The sequence below is a fragment of the Trichoplax adhaerens genome, genomic scaffold (genome assembly GCF_000150275.1).
Source record: "Trichoplax adhaerens TRIADscaffold_1 genomic scaffold, whole genome shotgun sequence".
Lineage (NCBI taxonomy): Eukaryota > Metazoa > Placozoa > Uniplacotomia > Trichoplacea > Trichoplacidae > Trichoplax > Trichoplax adhaerens.
Genome location: NW_002060943.1, coordinates 4,500,413 through 4,520,781, shown reverse-complemented (window position 1 = coordinate 4,520,781; position 20,369 = coordinate 4,500,413). Strand labels below are relative to the sequence as shown.

Here is a 20,369-nt window from a genome sequence, read left to right as displayed (position 1 = left end):
GAACATAGACATGTAATGACTAATACAGAATAGTCAGATTACGATATGTCCTATCACGGAACATTTCCATGATAATTTACAATCTACCATAAGTAAATTACAATCACAATGATTCGAACTGTAAGTAGATGATTTGCATTCCCTATTATAATTATTAATTTCATTACATGTATATGTGTCTCTGTCGTAAAAAGTCAATGTTATATTAAAACACAGTATATCCAAATTAGAAGTTAACTAAAATAAGGATAGGCTAACAGGATTATCTTAACATAGATATTTCTACTCTAATACAGTACATAACACTGTCACACATGTCTATATTTAAGAGCAGAATATGGTTATAGTATATTCTAAATACACTACAATTAGCTAGAGTAATTAAATAATAAATCGAAATAACTAAATATAGTTTATAGAGTAGCTCTAATAATAGCATGGAACTGCCACTTTTACACCATATTTTATATCTTTACCTGTTTCACTAGTCACAAGCTATTTGGCTACGGGTAACTTAGATTAGCATTTAATGGCTTTATATGCGCCACCAGGGTCATATTGTAGCTTTATAATCCTTAATTCAGTTATATCGTAAGACAAAAGCTTAAGGAATGAAAATAATATATCTGTAAACACGCTTAGTCAAAACATAAATAGAAGCCTTACAAATATCTAAGCATTAAATTAATGTAGTTCTACTCTACTGAAAAGTGTGTCCTGGCTCGATGCTATTTAAATGATATCTTAAAAATAATATAGAATTGGCATAGTAATTCGTAATGATCTTCTATCAATTTATCTAGAAAATTTACTTGATAGGATTATAAAATATTTATCAGCAACCATTACTAGGAAGTTCCGCATCTACTGTTACTCTATTATTTTTAAAGCTGAGAGCATTATAGATATTATCTTTATTCGTTATCAAAAATTTTCGGTAGCTTGCCTTGAGGGCATTGTAATTTTTTACGATACATCATCATACTATATCATCTGTAACTGCCAACAGCAATTTAATCGGCTAATGTCTAGACTAATTAACATCACTTCCTAAATTGATATAAAATTATAAATACTGTAAATCAAGAATATAATCAGTTTAAAATTCTACCATTTAGATAATACCTGTCGTATTTGAAATTTAATGGTTTACGGCACACCGTTAAACTCTTGATTGACAATAGTATATTTGTATATCTAACATACACAGTATACTTGGATAATTTGCAGATTTCAGTTATTATAAGCTACTTCCATTGTTTATTAAGCATCTATTTAATTCGATAAAATTTAAAACTATTTCTTAGAGTAAATTGTTTGTTTTAGAGATCGATCCCATCCTCACAATCTTTCATATTATTTCTGAATCTTTATGACCATGATCTTTTAGGCTTCAAGATAACAATAGCCCTAAGTCTTGACATATGCAACTATCTTAACAATACATTCTATTTGATATTGAAGACTTTTGTCTCAAAGCTATTTACAGCATAAAAAGTCGAGCATAGTTTATAAAATATACGAATAGCTTACTGTATTAACAATATCAGTAACAGTCTATAAAATTTTCTGTAAAAGGAAAGATTGGTGTTATTATTACTATACGATATAGGACTAAGTCTCGACGAAATCCATTAACACATATTCATATATTTGGGATAAAGAAAAGTTATTTTGCTAAACAATTAGCTGTAAATTTAGTAACTGAATCATTCGTTTATTCAGCCATGGTCTAATTTTTTTATCGAAATGGTGGTCATAATATAATGTCGACTCATCTAATAAAAGTATCGGCCGCAGATATCCAATAGAAATTTAATAAGTAATTTCGCTGTAGATGGTAGTTAAATGCATGAGGAACTGTCGTTAATCTGCAATATATTGTTTCCAAATACTTTATTCTTATAGCCAATATTGTCGACCAATATCCTAACGGCTAAATGCCTTTTTGAGTTTCTTACATAATTCGTAGCCTTTATTTTATTCTATCCTGTACGTATAACTTACTGAACTGGATATGTATTGTTATTGAAATTGAGTTTACGGAATGCTGTCTGCTATTTTATATTTAAGCAATCATTAAAGCTAGTCTTAAGTGGCACAATTAATTGATTGATTTATGGTATTCTGTAATGCCTAAATGAAGCCCATTCTACCAGAACAAATAATTGTGACTCTTAGCCTAAATAAATTTTTGGTATAGAATTCTTACGATTAAATTCTGAAAACGAAAAAGGTGGAATCTCACGACTGTAAAAAGGTGCTATATGCAATATTAAGCCACCTAACAAATACTATATCCCATCCACTACTTGGGTATCGAAATGGTATTTAATACGCAAGTTATCATAAGATATTCATTATTTTATAAAATTCAAATTTAATGTCGTACTGACACATATTATTCAGCATCGTCAATAAAGTAAATTAAATTATACATACAAAACAATTTCAGTTATTGTATTGTCAGATAGGTCATTACCATTAAACGGCCAGATAATGTTAGTTTATTAGTTCATTAGATCATAGCTTATAAAATTCCCCATATTATCTACATCCTTTAAAGTTACACCTGTTATGAAAGGAGTATAAAATTGATTAAATTTTATTATTAATCGAAGTTTGATACCATAAAATGTAGGCAGTAGTTTATATTAATATTATTATCATTCTGTTTACAACGCAATTTTAGAATTGATAGTATACCTAAACTAATGTTAATAAAAATAACTTGGTTATAATAAGATAATAAAGGAATCACCTTCTTTTATCTTCTATGCATATAATTGAAATTCAATTACAAGATGAAATACCGGTCTAATTCATAAGCAGTGGGCTAATAATAAATGGAATGATATTGTTTGAATAAATGCATTAAAAACTGCAATTTTGACAGGTCTTACTAACTTTTTGAATTAACCGGAGATTATGAAATACAGACGTCTGCTTTTTCATGTGGAAAATTACGTAGTTTATTATGTTTATATTGCGTCTTTCAACAAATGATTCATGTTCAAATCATTTCTCACGATAAACGAAAGACATAAATAAAGGTATAAACATTATTTAAAACTTGGTAAGTTATTAGGCATCGCTATTTACAATTAAAATCATTAGTTATAATTAATTCATTAGTATGCATACGATATTATCGTCTACAGCAAAGTAACCAAGTAGCAAAGATTTATGACAGCTATATCCTTGAAAATTTCGTGATTGCTTCATATTATAAACCATATTTACAAATTAAAACTAGCTTTTGCTTTAGCAAATATTTTAATGCAAATACTGATAGTTTAAAAATTCTAACTGACATTTCGTAGAATAAAATAGAAATAGCTTTCAAGCTCCCGATTTGACAATATCAAAACTTCTTAAATTGGCCTAATTTCATGCGTTGTAGTCATGCGATCGATTAATAGCCCCTTGCATTGACAAAAAAAATGAAATTGTTTTAATTTAATTCATTTATAGTTGTATAGTGAAAAATAACTATTGAATTTTATATCCAAAAATTGACCTTAAAAACAACAAGATGTACAATGCTATTCTCGGTGCCAATATTATCAATAATAGACTCATTTAGAATTATTAATTCTGCATTGTATTACAAAAACTGTAAGTTCTGCTAATGATTATAGCTGAGTTGTAATCTACAGTTTTATTAAACACTACTCCTAAAATATTTCTAGTTTCAAGCACAGTAACAAATTATCAGCAGTCTAAATCATTACGAATAATGTAAACAAGAATTAGCATAAGAACGTGGCATTACTAAATTTTGATTGTATGTGAAATTGGTTTGAAGCAATATTTTACGTTGATTGTAGTAGCTACTTTTTGTAGGGGCTATATTGATTGAATTACTATATTTTTAGATAAAAAATTTATTCTTGGATACTTAAGAAACATTTTTAATACTAACAAATACAAAATGCATCGTACACAGCGTAGAGATTTGTCTTGTATTATTGTAGTTTAATAACTTTTATTACTGTCTTATACTAAGTAATTTGGCCAGAAAGGCTGCTTATAGATCACTTGATGAAATACTGGATTCATTCCAACTCTGTTTTACCTATATCGCTACCGTGGTCACTATTTCGATATTACTGTATGGGCAATAAAATACGAATTTACTGCATTATCTATAAGTAGGAAGTAAAAATATTGTATTTATAATTCATCTTTTGTAGCCTACGGCAGTAACAGAACATTGACTATATTTAGTCATCGCTATTAAATCACTATGATCCTATGATAAAAATAAATATTACTAAAGTTCTTTTTAATTAATCGGAAGTATAATATATAAGACGGAAATTTCGGATTTTTCTTAAAACCAAGCATTATAATCTGTCAGATCAAATCTATATCATCAACACTGTATTTACCAATAGTGACATTCGAATGAAATGTTCTTGTAAAGCTATATATTCTAAATATTTCATTATTTCAATCTCATAAATTGCAGTACTAGTTGTATTGTGATCAAAAGATGTCGTTGTCATTGCGAAAAATTATAGCATTCGTTAGCACCAATGGCTCAGATTACCTTCGTAGGCCTTTTTTAGATTTCTTTTAAGTAAGCGTAAACTTTAGCATCATTTGATGAGGCTAATCGCATATCATCTTTGTATTTATGAAATGAAGTAAAAATTAAACCCGCTTTGTTCCATACCTAATCAAATGCAGCCGCAAAACTGGTAATAATGGTAATAAATATATTAGCTATAATGATGTTAAGATCGAATTGTTAGCTATAAAATACAATGATTAGTTTGCAATAGCAAGCGATTTTCATACATTTTCATTGTTTCCCTCTTTTATTTCTATATTAATATTCCCTTGCGCAGTAAATTAAAAAAAGATTCACCTACCTCATGGTATTAAAGTTAAGTAAAAACATTGGATATCTTCTTGATATTTTAATGTTTTTTTGCTGATATCAGTTAATGAAAGATGGTAGATCTATGTGACTGTAGAATTATGCTGTACCCAGCAAACAGTTCTTAGCTAAGCAGAAATGTGGTGGTCAAATATCTAGCTTATAATTTCATTTCTGTGCCTATACAGTTGATTAAATATTTTAGTTATCCCTTCAATCAAGAGCTTTATGCTGTAATCAAAAAAGTGAAATGCAATATGAACATATTTCATAATGTATCCATACAGAAAATAGTAGTCATGTTTCATAAGTAAATCTTTTCTTTTAAGAATAGATTGACTTCCCTTATTTTATTATTTTATAAGCTGATCAATAAATCCACGTAAGATGTAAATGCACTCTACCCGCTATTTACAATCAAAATATTTCGTGACCCTTGGCAAAATTGCTGTAACTCAATTTTGATTAATAGATTTTGATTCCTCTTCCGCTGTTGTTTCCTTTTGATGGCTAATCAAATCTTCCAAGACATTGATTGTCATATGATCTAATTCGTTGATTAATATTTGCAAAGGTAAATTATTGGTTGCTTAATTATAATGGGAAGCATACTGATCTTACCTTGATGGATACAGTATTGCAAATAAAGTTGCGGTAAGTAATTATAACGTTGATATTAATTTAATTTTTGAATCAATAGAATCTAATTTACTGCAAAAGTAATTTTCTTAAAGTAACTTAAATTTAAATAGCTTTATACAATAGGATAAGGCTATGTTGATAAAATAATATGGAATTATAGATAGATACGGTTAGCTATTTATTACTAATGTGCCTATATAAGGATTATATAGACTAGCAATTCATTAAGCCAATACTCGAAATAAAGCTATAATCTTATCACCGTTTTTCCCTAATATTCACTAATGAGCAATTTATCAATGTCTGATCTATACTATATTAAAGTGAAGTTTAATTAAGAGCTATAATGAATATTTATTTAAATTATAGAAACAATAACAGTAGAAATTGCATATGTAAAATTTTGGCATTCCTGTTACATAATACTCATAGCTATGATTACAATATTATTGACATAAAGACTAAATTATATTATCCACTGAAACGCTCATTAACAACTCTATTTTTAACTTCCTTTGCTACTAGGGTATTTTTTTAGCTGGTGGTATTCTCATCTAAGAATAAATAAGCTCTGGTCGTTTTCTACGTGTTATTTAATAGCAATTATTCAATGACGAGTCGTAAACGTGATAACAGACAATAATGAGATCGAAATGTCTGAAAGGACGAAATTTCATGCTGCTTTGGATCAATAAATTTATCATATGTAGTTATTGTATAACCTTTACATCTATCTGATAAAGCCCCCAAATAGCTTAATTTCACCGGTCAGACGCTATTAATCATGAACGTACGCAATATAAAACATTAGAAATTGACCGTAATTTCCTATTTTTCTAATAATACTGGATCAATTAAGAAATTTTGGTGACACATTGTTCTTAGGATACTGATAATATATAATGATTTTATTCTACTGTGATTGATCTAGGGGACTGATAATCACCCGTAAATGATATTATTCAATATTTTCTAATTACAGCTTGATCTATTTTTTTATTGAATGAGTCTCTCATTCGTTCAGGAAATTAATTGTTACCTGACTGCATTAATGTCTAAAGTAGTAGCAACAACAGTTTGCATTAGCTACCACTATAATCACTTCTGCAATCATTATTCAATAGTACGGTATAGTTAACTATGGTGTAAGGCAGGTGTGATACCCATTAATAGTGAACAAATTTGTACTGAACGCAATACTGTAGATTAATAGATTACTATAAATGCGTATCAGTTAGTATTGATCATTAAATGGTAGCGGTCTCAATTTAATTAAATCCGTTGTGATGGTATATAATTAACATGAAAGATCAATATTAAAAGTCTTTAGAATATATTTTAAACTTTGGGGTATAGATTTTATGCATTTATACTTTAAAGATAAAAGATTCTCATATTGATCAATTACTACTAAAAAATTTCTATGTCGTTATCACTCCTGATTAATATCAACGAATTAATTATTTTATTCTGTATAGATTGGAGAGTAAATCGCTCAGCCGTCATCGATGTGTAAAACATTATTGGCTGCTTTAAATTATTCTGCTATTAGAAATTATATTTGAGTAATAAATCTAAATTCGTAGAAATGCTAGATAGATTGATAGATAGATATAGATGAAATAATATTGTACATATTAGGTAACAATAGAATTTTAATTATAATCTAAATCGGCTAAATTGACTCAGCACTTTAAAAATGCAGAATTAGTATTTTGAGTGTTTATACTTTATTAGTTATGATTACTCTTAAGACATTTAATGTGATTGATCATTAGATTTGAATCAGAACTGAAAGCATCACTGATTAATGTGTTTAATATAATCGGATGGCTACAGTTAAAGTTAATAAGCAAAATATGTTGATCAATAATAAGAAAAATGATAACAGTAATCGAAATGATAATAAAAGTCATTAATTATAGAACTCTTTTACTAAGCTGGCTCTAAACGTAGCTGTTACTACTATTTTAAGCTTTTATTACTTTTGGCTACTGTTAATACTAAACAAATCAACAGTGTTGTTAGTTACATAATAGATACTATCCCAGCAGGTGCATGTCCTGTAGATATTTACTGCTTACCGGTATCATTGCTTTATTGAATATTACACATGAAATGTTTTATTTTTCATCTGAAATCTTTTCTTTTTCTGATTGAAATCTTTTGACACCATTCTAATTCAGTCCAGTTCACCTACCGTTCTATTATTAACGAAGAGACAACCCCTACCGGCAGAGCTAATAACTATTGTATTCAAAGAAGATTGATTGTTTCACTGCATTGATTTATATTAGTGGCTACTCAATAAGGAATACTCTGTTAAAACTAACCTACTGTTTAATCAAATTTATACTCTTTCTCTTAATATCCCTTCCTTCCTCATTTTCATTATGGCATTATCCCTACATTCTATTAATTATTTGCTATAAATTGCATAGTCTACATTATTACTCTCTCTCTCTGTATTCCTGTCTATTTATTTCCTCAAATCTCATTCGCTTGTTTAGTTATTACCCAGCACCTTTGATTTGTAACAATTCCTATTTTAACAAATCTCCTCCCATCACGTCGCATATCACTTATTGGTTTTCAATGCATGTTTTTATATTCCGTTGATGTGGAATTTAATGCTTACCTTTGTAATTTGACATGTGAAAAAAATATTTAAATTAACGATAATTATCTTTATTGTATCATCGCATTTTCTTGCTTAATTTTCATATATTGTTCCTGAAAAAAATGGAATAATTATTATTGCAGTTATTCAATCTTTTATAATTAAAACAATTAATGGATAGAATACTCATCAGGGTAGACATAGCAATTATAGTTGATGAGGCTAATAATAGCAATAACTATCAACATTGTAATCGTAATTGTGCTGGATAGCAACTACCGTAAATTATAATATGACCTCCAGACAAGAATGATCTTGGCCCTGGCTTATTAATAAACGCCTATTTAAATACATGGCATAAGGGTAGCAAGTGCAAAATTTGTTTTCTCTGTTCACACCATTCAATTCTTCACCTTAAATACAAGTACACTCAAATACACATATAATCGTATGCACACATTCACTTTCTTTTTAACTTTCATCTTCTTCTCTCGTTGGTAATATTCTTGCTTTCCTATCTTATAGCGTAGCAGTTAAATTTCCAATACTACATATAGTCCAATTTCAACCTACTGAATTTTAGCAATTTTAACATCAGGATATCCTTCATTTTTTAATAATTTAGTCCATTTATCAACTTAGAGTTTTAAAAAATTGATCCAATCATATGTTGAAGCTGGCATCATGGCACTATGTAGGAGGAGAAGATCGTTTACAGTGGAATATAAAATTCAAGCCGTCAAATATTTAAGAGCTAATAACTGTAATGTATCTAAAACAGCGCGAGAATATGGTGTTGAGCGTGTTAGAATTCGAGAGTGGAATAAAAATTATGTTAAATTAGCCGCAGAAAATGAAGGCGATCGCAAGAAGAAACGTAAATTACATGTTGGTCGCCGACCTATATCTATCGATTTAGACAATGCTGTCTATGAATATTATAAGGATGAATTAGCCAATAATCGATTGGTAAGTAATAAATTGCTTAAAAAGAAGGCTTTAGAGTTAGCTAAAGAACTCAATATTAGTCAGACATTTCGAGCTAGTGACACGTGGTTGAAACGCTGGAAGAAACGCCTGGGGATATCATTGCATAAGTCGAACAATAGTAATTGTTAGGTCTCGATCTTATATCCTTGACCTCCTTATTTAATTCAAGTTTAAATCTCATATACATCTTAATTTGAAGACTTAGTCTGTGCGAACATGGTCATAATGATCCAATCAAAAAAATACTCATCTACATACATACTTATTGGGTTGCAAAGTCCAAGTCATACAATGTCCGTTTACTGGACTGATGGCAAATTGCAATGAGTTGAGCAACATAATGGTATTCGACATCGAAATGAAATAATCAATTTGTTGACATATTTTACTTGATGATGGTGATAATTACAATTGAAAATTTCTTGTGGCACGTTAAATTATTTAATGGACATAAATATCCTGCAGAGATTTTATAGCATTAATTAGCGCTATCTCGATTAAATAGACAAAAATATTATACTTAAAGGTGTAATAAATTAGTCAACATAGGTCATGAATGTAACATCTAGCGATATTGTACATGAGTAGGCGTTACGGCTATCATATCAGATAGTTCGTTTTTGCTAACTTCTATAAAAGTAACAATAGTAACCAGAAAAAATAGAAGAGAAATGAAATCAAGGAATCCATGATATCTAATTCAATGTTATATAATGACAAGATATCAAATTGATATTATAGGCCATATTGGAATTAATGCAATTTTTGATCGACTTGTTAATAGTATGCAATTACAAGGTATTATCATCGATAGCATTACCAAGCAAGTTAATTCTATATCTCAACAGCTAACTTTGCTAAGATTGCAGAGATTTAAGAACCTGTATGTGACTAGTTTTGATCACATTAATAGAGCAAAATGGAAAATGAAATTTGATTGAAACAAGGACACGTTGCACACAAGTATAAATATTATCTTAGATAAGAGGAGAAAGGGCGGATATTATAGACGTCTGTTTTGTCTTGAGAAGATTTTTTCGTCATAGGTAAGGTGGACGATGTATAATTAAAATAATGATGGTACTAGTCATACTAACCATTTCAAATGTTTTTACTTTCACTTTTAGCTTATTATTATTCTGTGAATTTCGATTATTTCGACTTGTCTGTAAAATTATTATCATTTCATTCTTAGCTTCATTTCTAATTTCAGTTATAGTATTATGTTGCTAAATATGGCTAGTTAATTTGTAATTTCCACAATGTGTCGACTACTGATGTTCTGTGAAATGAAAGAACAAAAAAATTGGATTTTTTATAATTATTCCAATTTTTTATTCGAAATTTTTAAGAAAAATATTATAAACTGATTGGAGTGGCTCTTCATTTGTGTGATTTTATTTCCTACTGTGCAGCTGACCTTGATATAACTTGATAACAATTCTATAATTTTAGGATATCTACACTGTAATATTAAATTTAATCAGATGTTAGCAAAAATAGCAAATGGTAATGACCAGTAATAATTTTCAATCTAGGTATTATTATACAGCAAATAATAGAGTTTTCGTATACTATCTATATGTTTAGTTATAGCTAAACAATCACTTTCAGCATAGGTAGAATAGAATAAACGACAGATGCATTGAAATCACTATAATAAAATACCAATAAGTCTGTCAATAGGTAACCTAGAACGTAATATGACATAAAGGTGGTCATAAAATGGTATGCTACAAAAATAGCCACTTTTTTATATCTTAATCAAGGTCAGAGGTTGATAAGCCTAATGTGAATGTGTTTTGAAAAATAGAAATTTATTATGGACATATTTAATCATCATATGAAATGTACAATAAAATTTGATTTATCTTGCCTATGAAACTTCTTTATTCAAAATTAGTAGTATGGCAGACATTGCGATTTTAATCGAAATTTAAAGCAAATATTGTACAGTGTACACTGGCATATGTAGTTTTGCAATTTATATCATTTCGCGGGTATGATTTTTTTCCAATAGAATCTGATAAAACCTTTTCAAGTCTTGTACCAATCTTTAAAAAATAAAATTAGGTATTTAGGACCGATATCTTTTTAGCATGAAGTCAAACTTAAATTGCCATTTGAATATACTGTATCTTCAACTGGTTTTGATTTATGTTGATGCTGTAAAGTAAAAAGATAATTATTATTATTATTGCTTGCAAACCGTACAAAACAAAAACGATTAAATTTGCTTTAGTATTTCATTTACTGATACCAAAACAAATCACTAGGCAGGCTCTAGAATGAGTGGCTTAACTGCAAGACCAACGCTATTATTGCATTTAAATTTTCACTGCTACAACAATAAGTAGGAATCATTGCAAATTCAATTCCAGTTGTGCTATATTTCATAAATGATACCATAATGCTTTCAACTTTTAATATTCATTCTCACACTCACGTAGCTTAATTTATTTACCTTCCATAAAGGAATACAGTAGCGATAATTTTGATATATTTTATTACTACTGATTTGCTTTAGTCCTTTATATCGAGTACTTTGATCTGATGTTACGAGGCATAGTCTCTTGGTAGAGAAAGAAATAGTGACAAAATTAGTTGGAACTACAATTAATTAATTTTTTGCTTAGTTAGATGATCGAAATTAATAGAACCATTCGCTCACGTTAATTGAGATAAAATTATTGAAGTTAAAGGTCAAAATGAACGAACTATAACGTATAACTAATAGAGATTTTGCTTCGTACGATTTTAATACTTTATCTTAAAAGAGTATCAAATGAGAATTATACATATGAATATTTGAAGTCAGTCTCTACTCTGTATTAAAGCTATTTATTGATACTTATAATATCGAACTCTACGCTAACGAAAAATCTTCTATATAAGCTGAAATTGATTTCTTTAACAGATTTATTAAAATTATAGATATATATTTATTTACTTAAAGAGTAACTTAGATAAGTATTTTGGCTAAATATCCTTAAAAAATTCCATATCAAACCATAGTTTTAACCGATTCGCGTGGTACAGTTAATGAGGTTAGGCTTCTTATACTGTAATCAGAACATCCTAAAAATGTAGCAATTTCGCTAACGACAACTGCTGGTAGGTAGAATTTTAATACGCATTGCATAGATATTGACTGTGTGATATTAGAACTTTAAATTAAAAATATTAAATTTGTCCAAGAATGATTTTCCATTTCTATTTCAGCTGTAAACAGATCAAAACAAAACGTACTGTTATTATCAAACTAAATAAGGAAAAAGACTTTTAATCTCTATCACAATGCGTTTCTTGGCGTTAAACTGCTAGGTCTAGTCAAAATAAATAAATTGTAAAGTATAAATAATTTTATGCAACTAGCAAGCTAATAGCATTTAATTGATCGTTACCGGTCTTACGGCTAAACGCTTATCCTTTGATGAAAACTAAAGCCTTTTTGCTCCGTTAATATCTAATAGTTCAAATTAATAAAGAAAAGCAGTAAAAATTCTTTCTTATCTTTTATTTATAACAGTTTCTCTGATATGAGCCCTTTTGGCTTCAGTTTGATAATGAAATAAATGAAAATTATCTACGTAATTACGTGATTCTGCATTGAGAAAAGAATGGTGTAGCTGATTCTATTGATGAATACAGCAATAAAATAAATCAGTGTGAATTTAAACTGGATATGTTAGCAAATTTAGTCTGGATAATTGTCTTAAAATAAAATATCAAACTTGACGTCTTGTTAAAATTTCAGTATAGAATATTACAATCATATTACTGTTAATCAACTATGATCGTGATATGGCTCAGTGAAAGAATTAAGAATACTGCCTGTCCAAGTTACTTATGACAACCTCATTGATCAAAAAATATTTATTAAGAGAGTATCATATTCATGTTTTCTCATCGCTCAGTATTTCATTCATATAAATAAAAGTAAATTACAATAACAAATATATTGCATTTTTTATGCAGACACGCTGTTAACAGTCTCCAACTACATATAAAAGCGTGATTTATTTCTTAACTACATTTCAATTCATAGAGTAGATTAACATATACAAATGCTAAATTAGCTTACAAACCAATTTAATTAAATTTCTATAATATATTAGCCTACATGAAGTAGTAATGATTGAGATAAGAATAGAAGAAAATGCGAACAATAGAGTTCTCAGATACTGTCTCCTGTTTAATCCTTTCATTAGTAGCCTGTGCGATACTGCAAAAAAACATCAATAATTGTACAGTAAACTGTATCGCCTCTGAAAAATTTTTATGAGTAGATTTTTGTTTATTTAAAAGCAAATTGCCTTGGCTGTGTTTGGATATGATAATCGGTATAAGGTATTAGTTAAATAATATTAGTATTCTTCGATGTTATGAAATTTACGATTTATAAGATGAGCTGTTTATATCTTTCCTCAGATATGGATATTATGTTTAAATTTGCGGTATAACTTTCCTGGTAATATTAGATTGGTTTTATAAATGGTGCACTGGTAAAGATAATAAATATCAATAAATAACCAAAACCAAACAAATATAGGTAAGATTTTTACGTCTACTATAAAATGTGGCGATTATTTATAAATTTATAAATTTCATCTTGAAGTTATTCTCCATCCTTAGGATACTTCTCAATTTTCTGATCAATTTATTAAGTCCACAAATTCTATGTTAAATAGCGCGTAATTCTACGCCGTTGAAATTTATTTTATTAAATCAGATTTTGATCTATATCAATTAATCGGAAATTATTAAATAAGATTAAATGAATAAAACGTTAAAGATGAAATTTGCTATGAACAATACAAATAATATATAATCAGTATCTAAAAGCAGCGCTGATAGTTATGGTGTTTCAATGGACTCTCTTACTTTTAAAAGCCCTTAATTATCGATACGAGCAGGGTATAGCTATGTATTACAAATTTCTTTCGCTTTTAACCAAAAGTCTGCCATCTGAAGTAAAAATAGCAGAAATAAATTGGCTTCCTGTTTTATTTAGTCTTGCCAATACGCGGTTGAAAGAGCCATTTTGGCTACATACTTACATTCTTGATAAAAGTGATTACTATTATAACTTATTAAATCTAGTGATCTGCTAAATTAATATTTATGAGATAGCGTTTTTCGAAGAAGCATAATTTAATAGTTATCAGCAATCAGCTAGGCCATTTAAGCATTAGTTTTTGTATTATATATAATTTTGCTCTGCTACATATGAATAATATTGAAATTATTATGCTGAACTGCAAAATAAAATCATCAAATGTTTCATAATTTACTTCGTGTAGAAATTCTCTTCACAGATAAAGAAAGAGCTGTACTTAAGAAGTAATATCCAGTATCTTGATAGGAATATTATTATTCAGTTTAATTAATTAAAGACTGCGGACAACTAGATGTTGAATATCACCCAATATAACAAGAAAATTCATCTTAAGGATGAATGATTTCTATTATGTTTCGGTATAGTAATATTATAATCAAACTTTTGCAATTTCATATCAACACTTAGTTGATCTATCAACCTTTTGAGTGGCGTCACCATGTTTGAACTAAGCAATATTAGCATACCAGATATGATCGTTCATTAATTTTTAATTTTATCATGATATTTGACTTTCATACTTTCATCTAAATAAGGAATTTCAAGCTTACCAACAACTATCATATTATACGTTATTTGCAATCCTATCACAATATTCGCGTTATATATAGAAGTACGAACTTTGATTTACATTCGAGGTTCGTGCATTTAAACTTCATATTTTAGCAATAAATAGTTTAAGCTTGATCAAAAGCTTGATACTTATATTGATTAATGGTAAGAATAGACCGTGAAAGTATTTGAGATTGTACAGTGGTTAATGATGCATCCGAAATCCTTAAAATAATATTCCTAAATTGTTCAATTTTCCCTATTTAGCGTCGGTTTATAAAAATTAAAAACCTACTCTTAATTAATAAGCTCGAATCGTTGTCTTTCAGCAAAAAGCAAATTTTCAGTCTTGTTTTCTTAATAAGATTAGAATGACATTTTATTTTTATAATTCTATTCGTCCATTTTGCGGCGATTGTTCGATACTTATTGTTCCTTGTGCTATTGCTGAAAACCTTATGGAATAAGATCTTTTACGAAGTTCTTATAATGATCTAAGATTAGATAAATTAGTTAGAGTCGGTTAGACTACTACAACTACGCAACCATTAGTACAGTAAATTACGACTAGTGCCGGCTATGGAATCTAAGTAATCTTTTTCTTTGAATCTTAATTAATTCTTCAGCTCTAATAGATACTTGGTATGTTTAAGTTTATACTGATAGTTGAAATTAGACATAGTATGATATGGAAAAATCAATATAGTTGAAGCCGTGGTTTTAGTATCTTCACGTAATAGTATTATTAAAGGATAGTGCTTTATGATTAGAAGTGATGAAAAAGTACTCTTTTTATTATCAAATTTATTGACTGTAGTTCTGATATTAAGAATACTCTAATGATTCAGAGGTGAGATTTAGTAGCTCATGATAAAGTGTATGTGAGCATATTTACAGTTATAATTGTCAAATAAAAATTATTATTCTATTTAGTCCATAAGGTACATATCACTCGGGTAATTGGATCCACTAGTAGGTCAAGAATAAAACAGAATTCCAAATGACGAGGTAAAGCTAGGCATACAATATTAGCTTGTATAAAACTCAAATATAGAAAAAGGCACCATTAGAACTAAAGTGAAATAATTATTATTTCCGGAAGACATAAAACTTAATTACTGGAATTGTAAAAGTGAGGCCGTAGTCTGTAAAGATAAAGTACATTTTCACCTTTTAAGGTCTTTTTACCGCTAATCAACAGTGAATATAATTGTAAATTACTATTGCGATTGTAGCTTATACTGCTATATACGGTATACTCTATTTTTAGTAAAATTAATGTCTATTACGCTGTAGTATAACATTATACGCGTTCATTCATAATCTATATTTAATATTTGCAACGTTGAATTCCATTTATATTCTAATCCTATGGTAGCATAGAAGTCTTCTAATGTAGAATTAAGCTATTCTTATTACTCATTCGCGTTTATAAATAATTTCTTCCTGCTGCGCTTCTTACATTATGAAATAAATCATCATGCATAGGTCTTGTCAGTTTGTTCGGGGAAGTAAACGGTTTTTCTTTGCCCACATACTGCAATAAATACTACTTTTCAATAACCTATCTCTCTTACAATTGCTTGCAATTGTAACGGACAGGCAATCTATTGAAACATCGCATTCATAACTTCTTATTTTGATCAATAATAGCAGCGCCAATGATCTGTCCAAGCTCATTTACTTTCACATTGGAAATTGCTGAGTATTTTAGTTACACGTAGCATTAAATATATTTTAAAAGTAATCATTAAATTCAGAAATAGTTACTCCTGCATACAATATTTTAATAGCATGACACATTGATGAATAACTTGTTCATGTGAACCAGCTTTTTATTAAACAAAACAACGCCATATCTTTTAAAATTTCTAAGTCAGTCAATTTATAATCTTTTAATTAGTACTTCATTAATAAAATGCACTTCACTTTCCCAAAATAAAAATAATTCATTGTATATATGTATATATATATAATTATGCGATGCTTGATTGCTTGCTAATGTTACTTTAAGATAATTGTTTATCACCTTTCATATATTCTTCTCTCTCTATATTAAAAATCAATATGTAATTTAGAGATTCTTTTAGATTACCAGTATCAAATTAATCTTAATTTTATTTTAAAAGGATTGAAAGGTTGAAATTTTAGCAATAATAACAAGCAAAAAAATATTTCACATTGATTCCAACACTATCATTGTATTATATTGTTAAAATTGCCTCTAATTGATATTAATTATTATCGTTTCGCCCGTATGCTGTAGTCTACTCTGGACATGAATCCAAGTCGTTCTGTTGACTCTCAAATACTATAGCACATGTAAATCAAACGAAACTAAGAGAAATTAAAATCTTAATGCTAACCAAGAGAGAATATAAATAAATTCAAATTTATGTGGTAAAGCATACCTTAAATATAATAAGTTTTGTATCAAATTGTACTAATATTATTACTAAAATTATCTGATGGTATCCTTTCCGCTAAAGCTTTGCTTAATTTATATTCATGAAATATCCTATTAATATTTATTGATAAGAATTTAAAGCATTGTCTAGTAGTCTATTAATACTGAAATATTCAGACGATGATTTTTATATGTTTCCCGGATATTAACTAACATCCTGCAGATATCTATTAATAGCTATGAATCCTCAAATAATACTCTCCTTTCATCGAATAGTTGTAGTTACCAATCATAACTAGCACATTCAAACATGTTTCATATTTATCCAATTTCATACCACTTACTAAGAAAACGCTAGTGCAATCTAAGCCGTTTTTGTAATGTAACTGCCAGAAAATTTCCGATTTTTAAATATTATTAATATACAAAAAGTCTAGGTACTAGAGGTGTGTAATGACCGAGTAACAGTCTCCTTCCATTACTATTAGTTCAGCTACATAACCCAAAATTCGAGTTAGCAAAAAAATTGAGTAATTTCCTAGGATATCTTATACTAGAAACAGTACAAGTGCGCCGTCTCATCCTATTAGCCACCTGCTGTACTACTACAATTAGCTAAAATCATTACAAGGCGAACGGATAAAAAGAGAAAAATATGAAGTATCCATAATTTTTACTCAGTAAGAAATACACCGTTCATATTAAGTCATTGAGTGGTATCATACGTTAAGCTAAGATGCACTCCTCATAGTAAAGAATTTAGCAGTTCATATTTTATACATAATATTATCGTAACGTTTTCTAAATTTGTTAAAATCGATTGCTAATCAGTAAGTGCACTGCGGTGCTCATGATTTACTTACTGGAATATACCGCTTTCGGTTACATTTAAATATACTTTTACTATTTTATCGGTGCCATCTATTAATCGCTAACATGGTATACTAATTTATGTAAGTATATATTGTACAGTCATAAAAAATTGGAAATTATCATATTTAAAAATTAATAGCTCCAGAAAGGCCAAACAAGATAATTTTAGGGTTGTACGCGAACTTCTTGACTTCCAAGTCTGTAGCAATATAATAACTATAGCACATATGTCTCTACTATAATTCTATGTTAGCAAGTACTTTCAAGAGCAAGATCAAAGTTAGAATTTAGTGTATGTCTCTAGAAAGTTATTAATACATGCAAGAGCTTTACGAAGCATGGCGTTTTATTCTATCTATGTCACGGTAGTGAATCTACCGTGATGAATGATAACTTACTTAATTTAGACATGTATATGTATCACGTTAAGATAGTTATTAATTTGGATATGTGCATGAATTATTTGATGACTTAATATAGCCGATACAAACCTGTTCCTAATACAGGTTAAATTATACTAAATATGGTATATGAATTGTCAATGGTAAATTTAATGGTAAATTCAATATAAATCCTGTTAATTATAAGCTGGGCAAACATAAAGTTAATCTATAGTAATATTACATATTCATTGGATTAGACTAGGAATAATTTAATGTATTCATGAAGTCTTATTGGTCGAAATATATCACACATCGTAAACCGGTTTTATATGGCTAAAAATGCTATCTAAATGATCGATTTAGAATATTAAATTAGACTTGCATTTTCTAGAATAAAGATATAGTCAGAAGATTCTGAAAGTGCATTTCTCGGTTATTGTTACTTAGCTAGGGTAGTCTAATTAGTTTAGATTAGGCAAGTTTAGTTAGGTAACAACCTTCGTGAAAATTTAATCCCAATATCACGTCTATTAAAAATTACTAAAAAAGTGAACCCTAATTTAATCTAATAACTATTATTCTTAATTTTTACGGTTCAAGTTATGAATAAATTCCATATACGTAACATTTATTGGCTACTTTCTAAGAGAAAAAATTGAGCATGATAATATCTAACTAACTTCCATAATAACTTTTGATAATTGATATTGGACAGTTTCAATTCTCCATATTTTATACATTCGATTTTACCAGTGATTAATCGCACCATATGGTATACTCAAGGGATAGGATATAAAACGAACAGGATATCCTGTCGTTGACTTCAGTAATTAAGGTGGCGGTAAAATTTTGTCACGCATAATTTTATAAAGCTTTGTAATTTAACATTAAATGTTTATCATTATCAACATGTTCAATATTATTTTTTAAATAATGTATAGCAAATAAAAAATGCATTCCACAGCAATCAAAGTGCAATATTACTCGAGAAATCAATTAATTTTTTATATTCTTGGGCTAGTAAAACTATTCATCATTCTTGTATACTGTATTGAAAAGTCCAGTTATGACATAATAGAAATTCTTTCTCTAGCATATTACTATGTTTATTAGGAATACATGCAGTATTTATAATCTCTATCCGGCTTGATATCTACGCCTTACTTATAATTAATCAATCTAAATTAAGAGCATAATCATTTTTTATATGGTTTGGCAAATAAAGGTATCGTATCATTTTTTGTACATTGTACTGAAAAACTCGTTATGACAGAATAAAAATTGTTTCTGTAAGGTGTTAATGTTTTTAGTAGGAGTAAATGCATGTCACGAAAGTAATCTTCGTGACGTATACTTTATTTCTATGTTACATTCTATATATGTTTATATCTCAAAAATGTTTTACGGTCTCCTTAATTGTAAATTTAGTGGTTAACAGTTAATATCCTTAATTTAAGATTACATAGACTAAAATAGTAATTACCTGCAAACTAAGCTGGATTATATCTATCACCTCCAAGGTTGTTAAAATTTAAAATATAATTCCTAAGTTTAGACGAAATGCCTTAGTAGGACAGTTTCACAACCCTCACTTGTGGCAAAGGAAAGTAAAGAACTCTAGTGTAGTTACTTAAAACTAGGGCTATTTCTCCCAGTACTTTCAGTTTCTATGAGAGAAGTATTTGAGAACTCGATTTCTCGGCTGATCTCCACAGACTACTGACTAATTATTACACTATTCTTCACGATATGAGTCTTGCCGTTTCTTGAGCAATTACTTGCTTTATTCTACAAACACACGCGCTTAAATAGGTTTCTACAGTGAATTCCAATATTAACGAGTGAGAATTCATGCTTTACAAGTTACATTAATTAGTATAATACCATTACTAAAT

The 20,369-nt window shown here is 28.7% G+C and overlaps 1 protein-coding gene across 1 annotated transcript; it reads left to right on the top strand.

Annotated features, from left to right (window-relative positions):
* Positions 1-8,834: 8,834 nt before the first annotated feature.
* On the top strand, positions 8,835-9,269 carry TRIADDRAFT_51754 (uncharacterized protein; the record flags this gene model as incomplete). Its single annotated transcript, XM_002108598.1, has 1 exon — positions 8,835-9,269. The coding sequence occupies one exon, from the start codon at positions 8,835-8,837 to the stop codon at positions 9,267-9,269; it is 435 nt and encodes a 144-aa protein (XP_002108634.1).
* Positions 9,270-20,369: the final 11,100 nt, after the last annotated feature.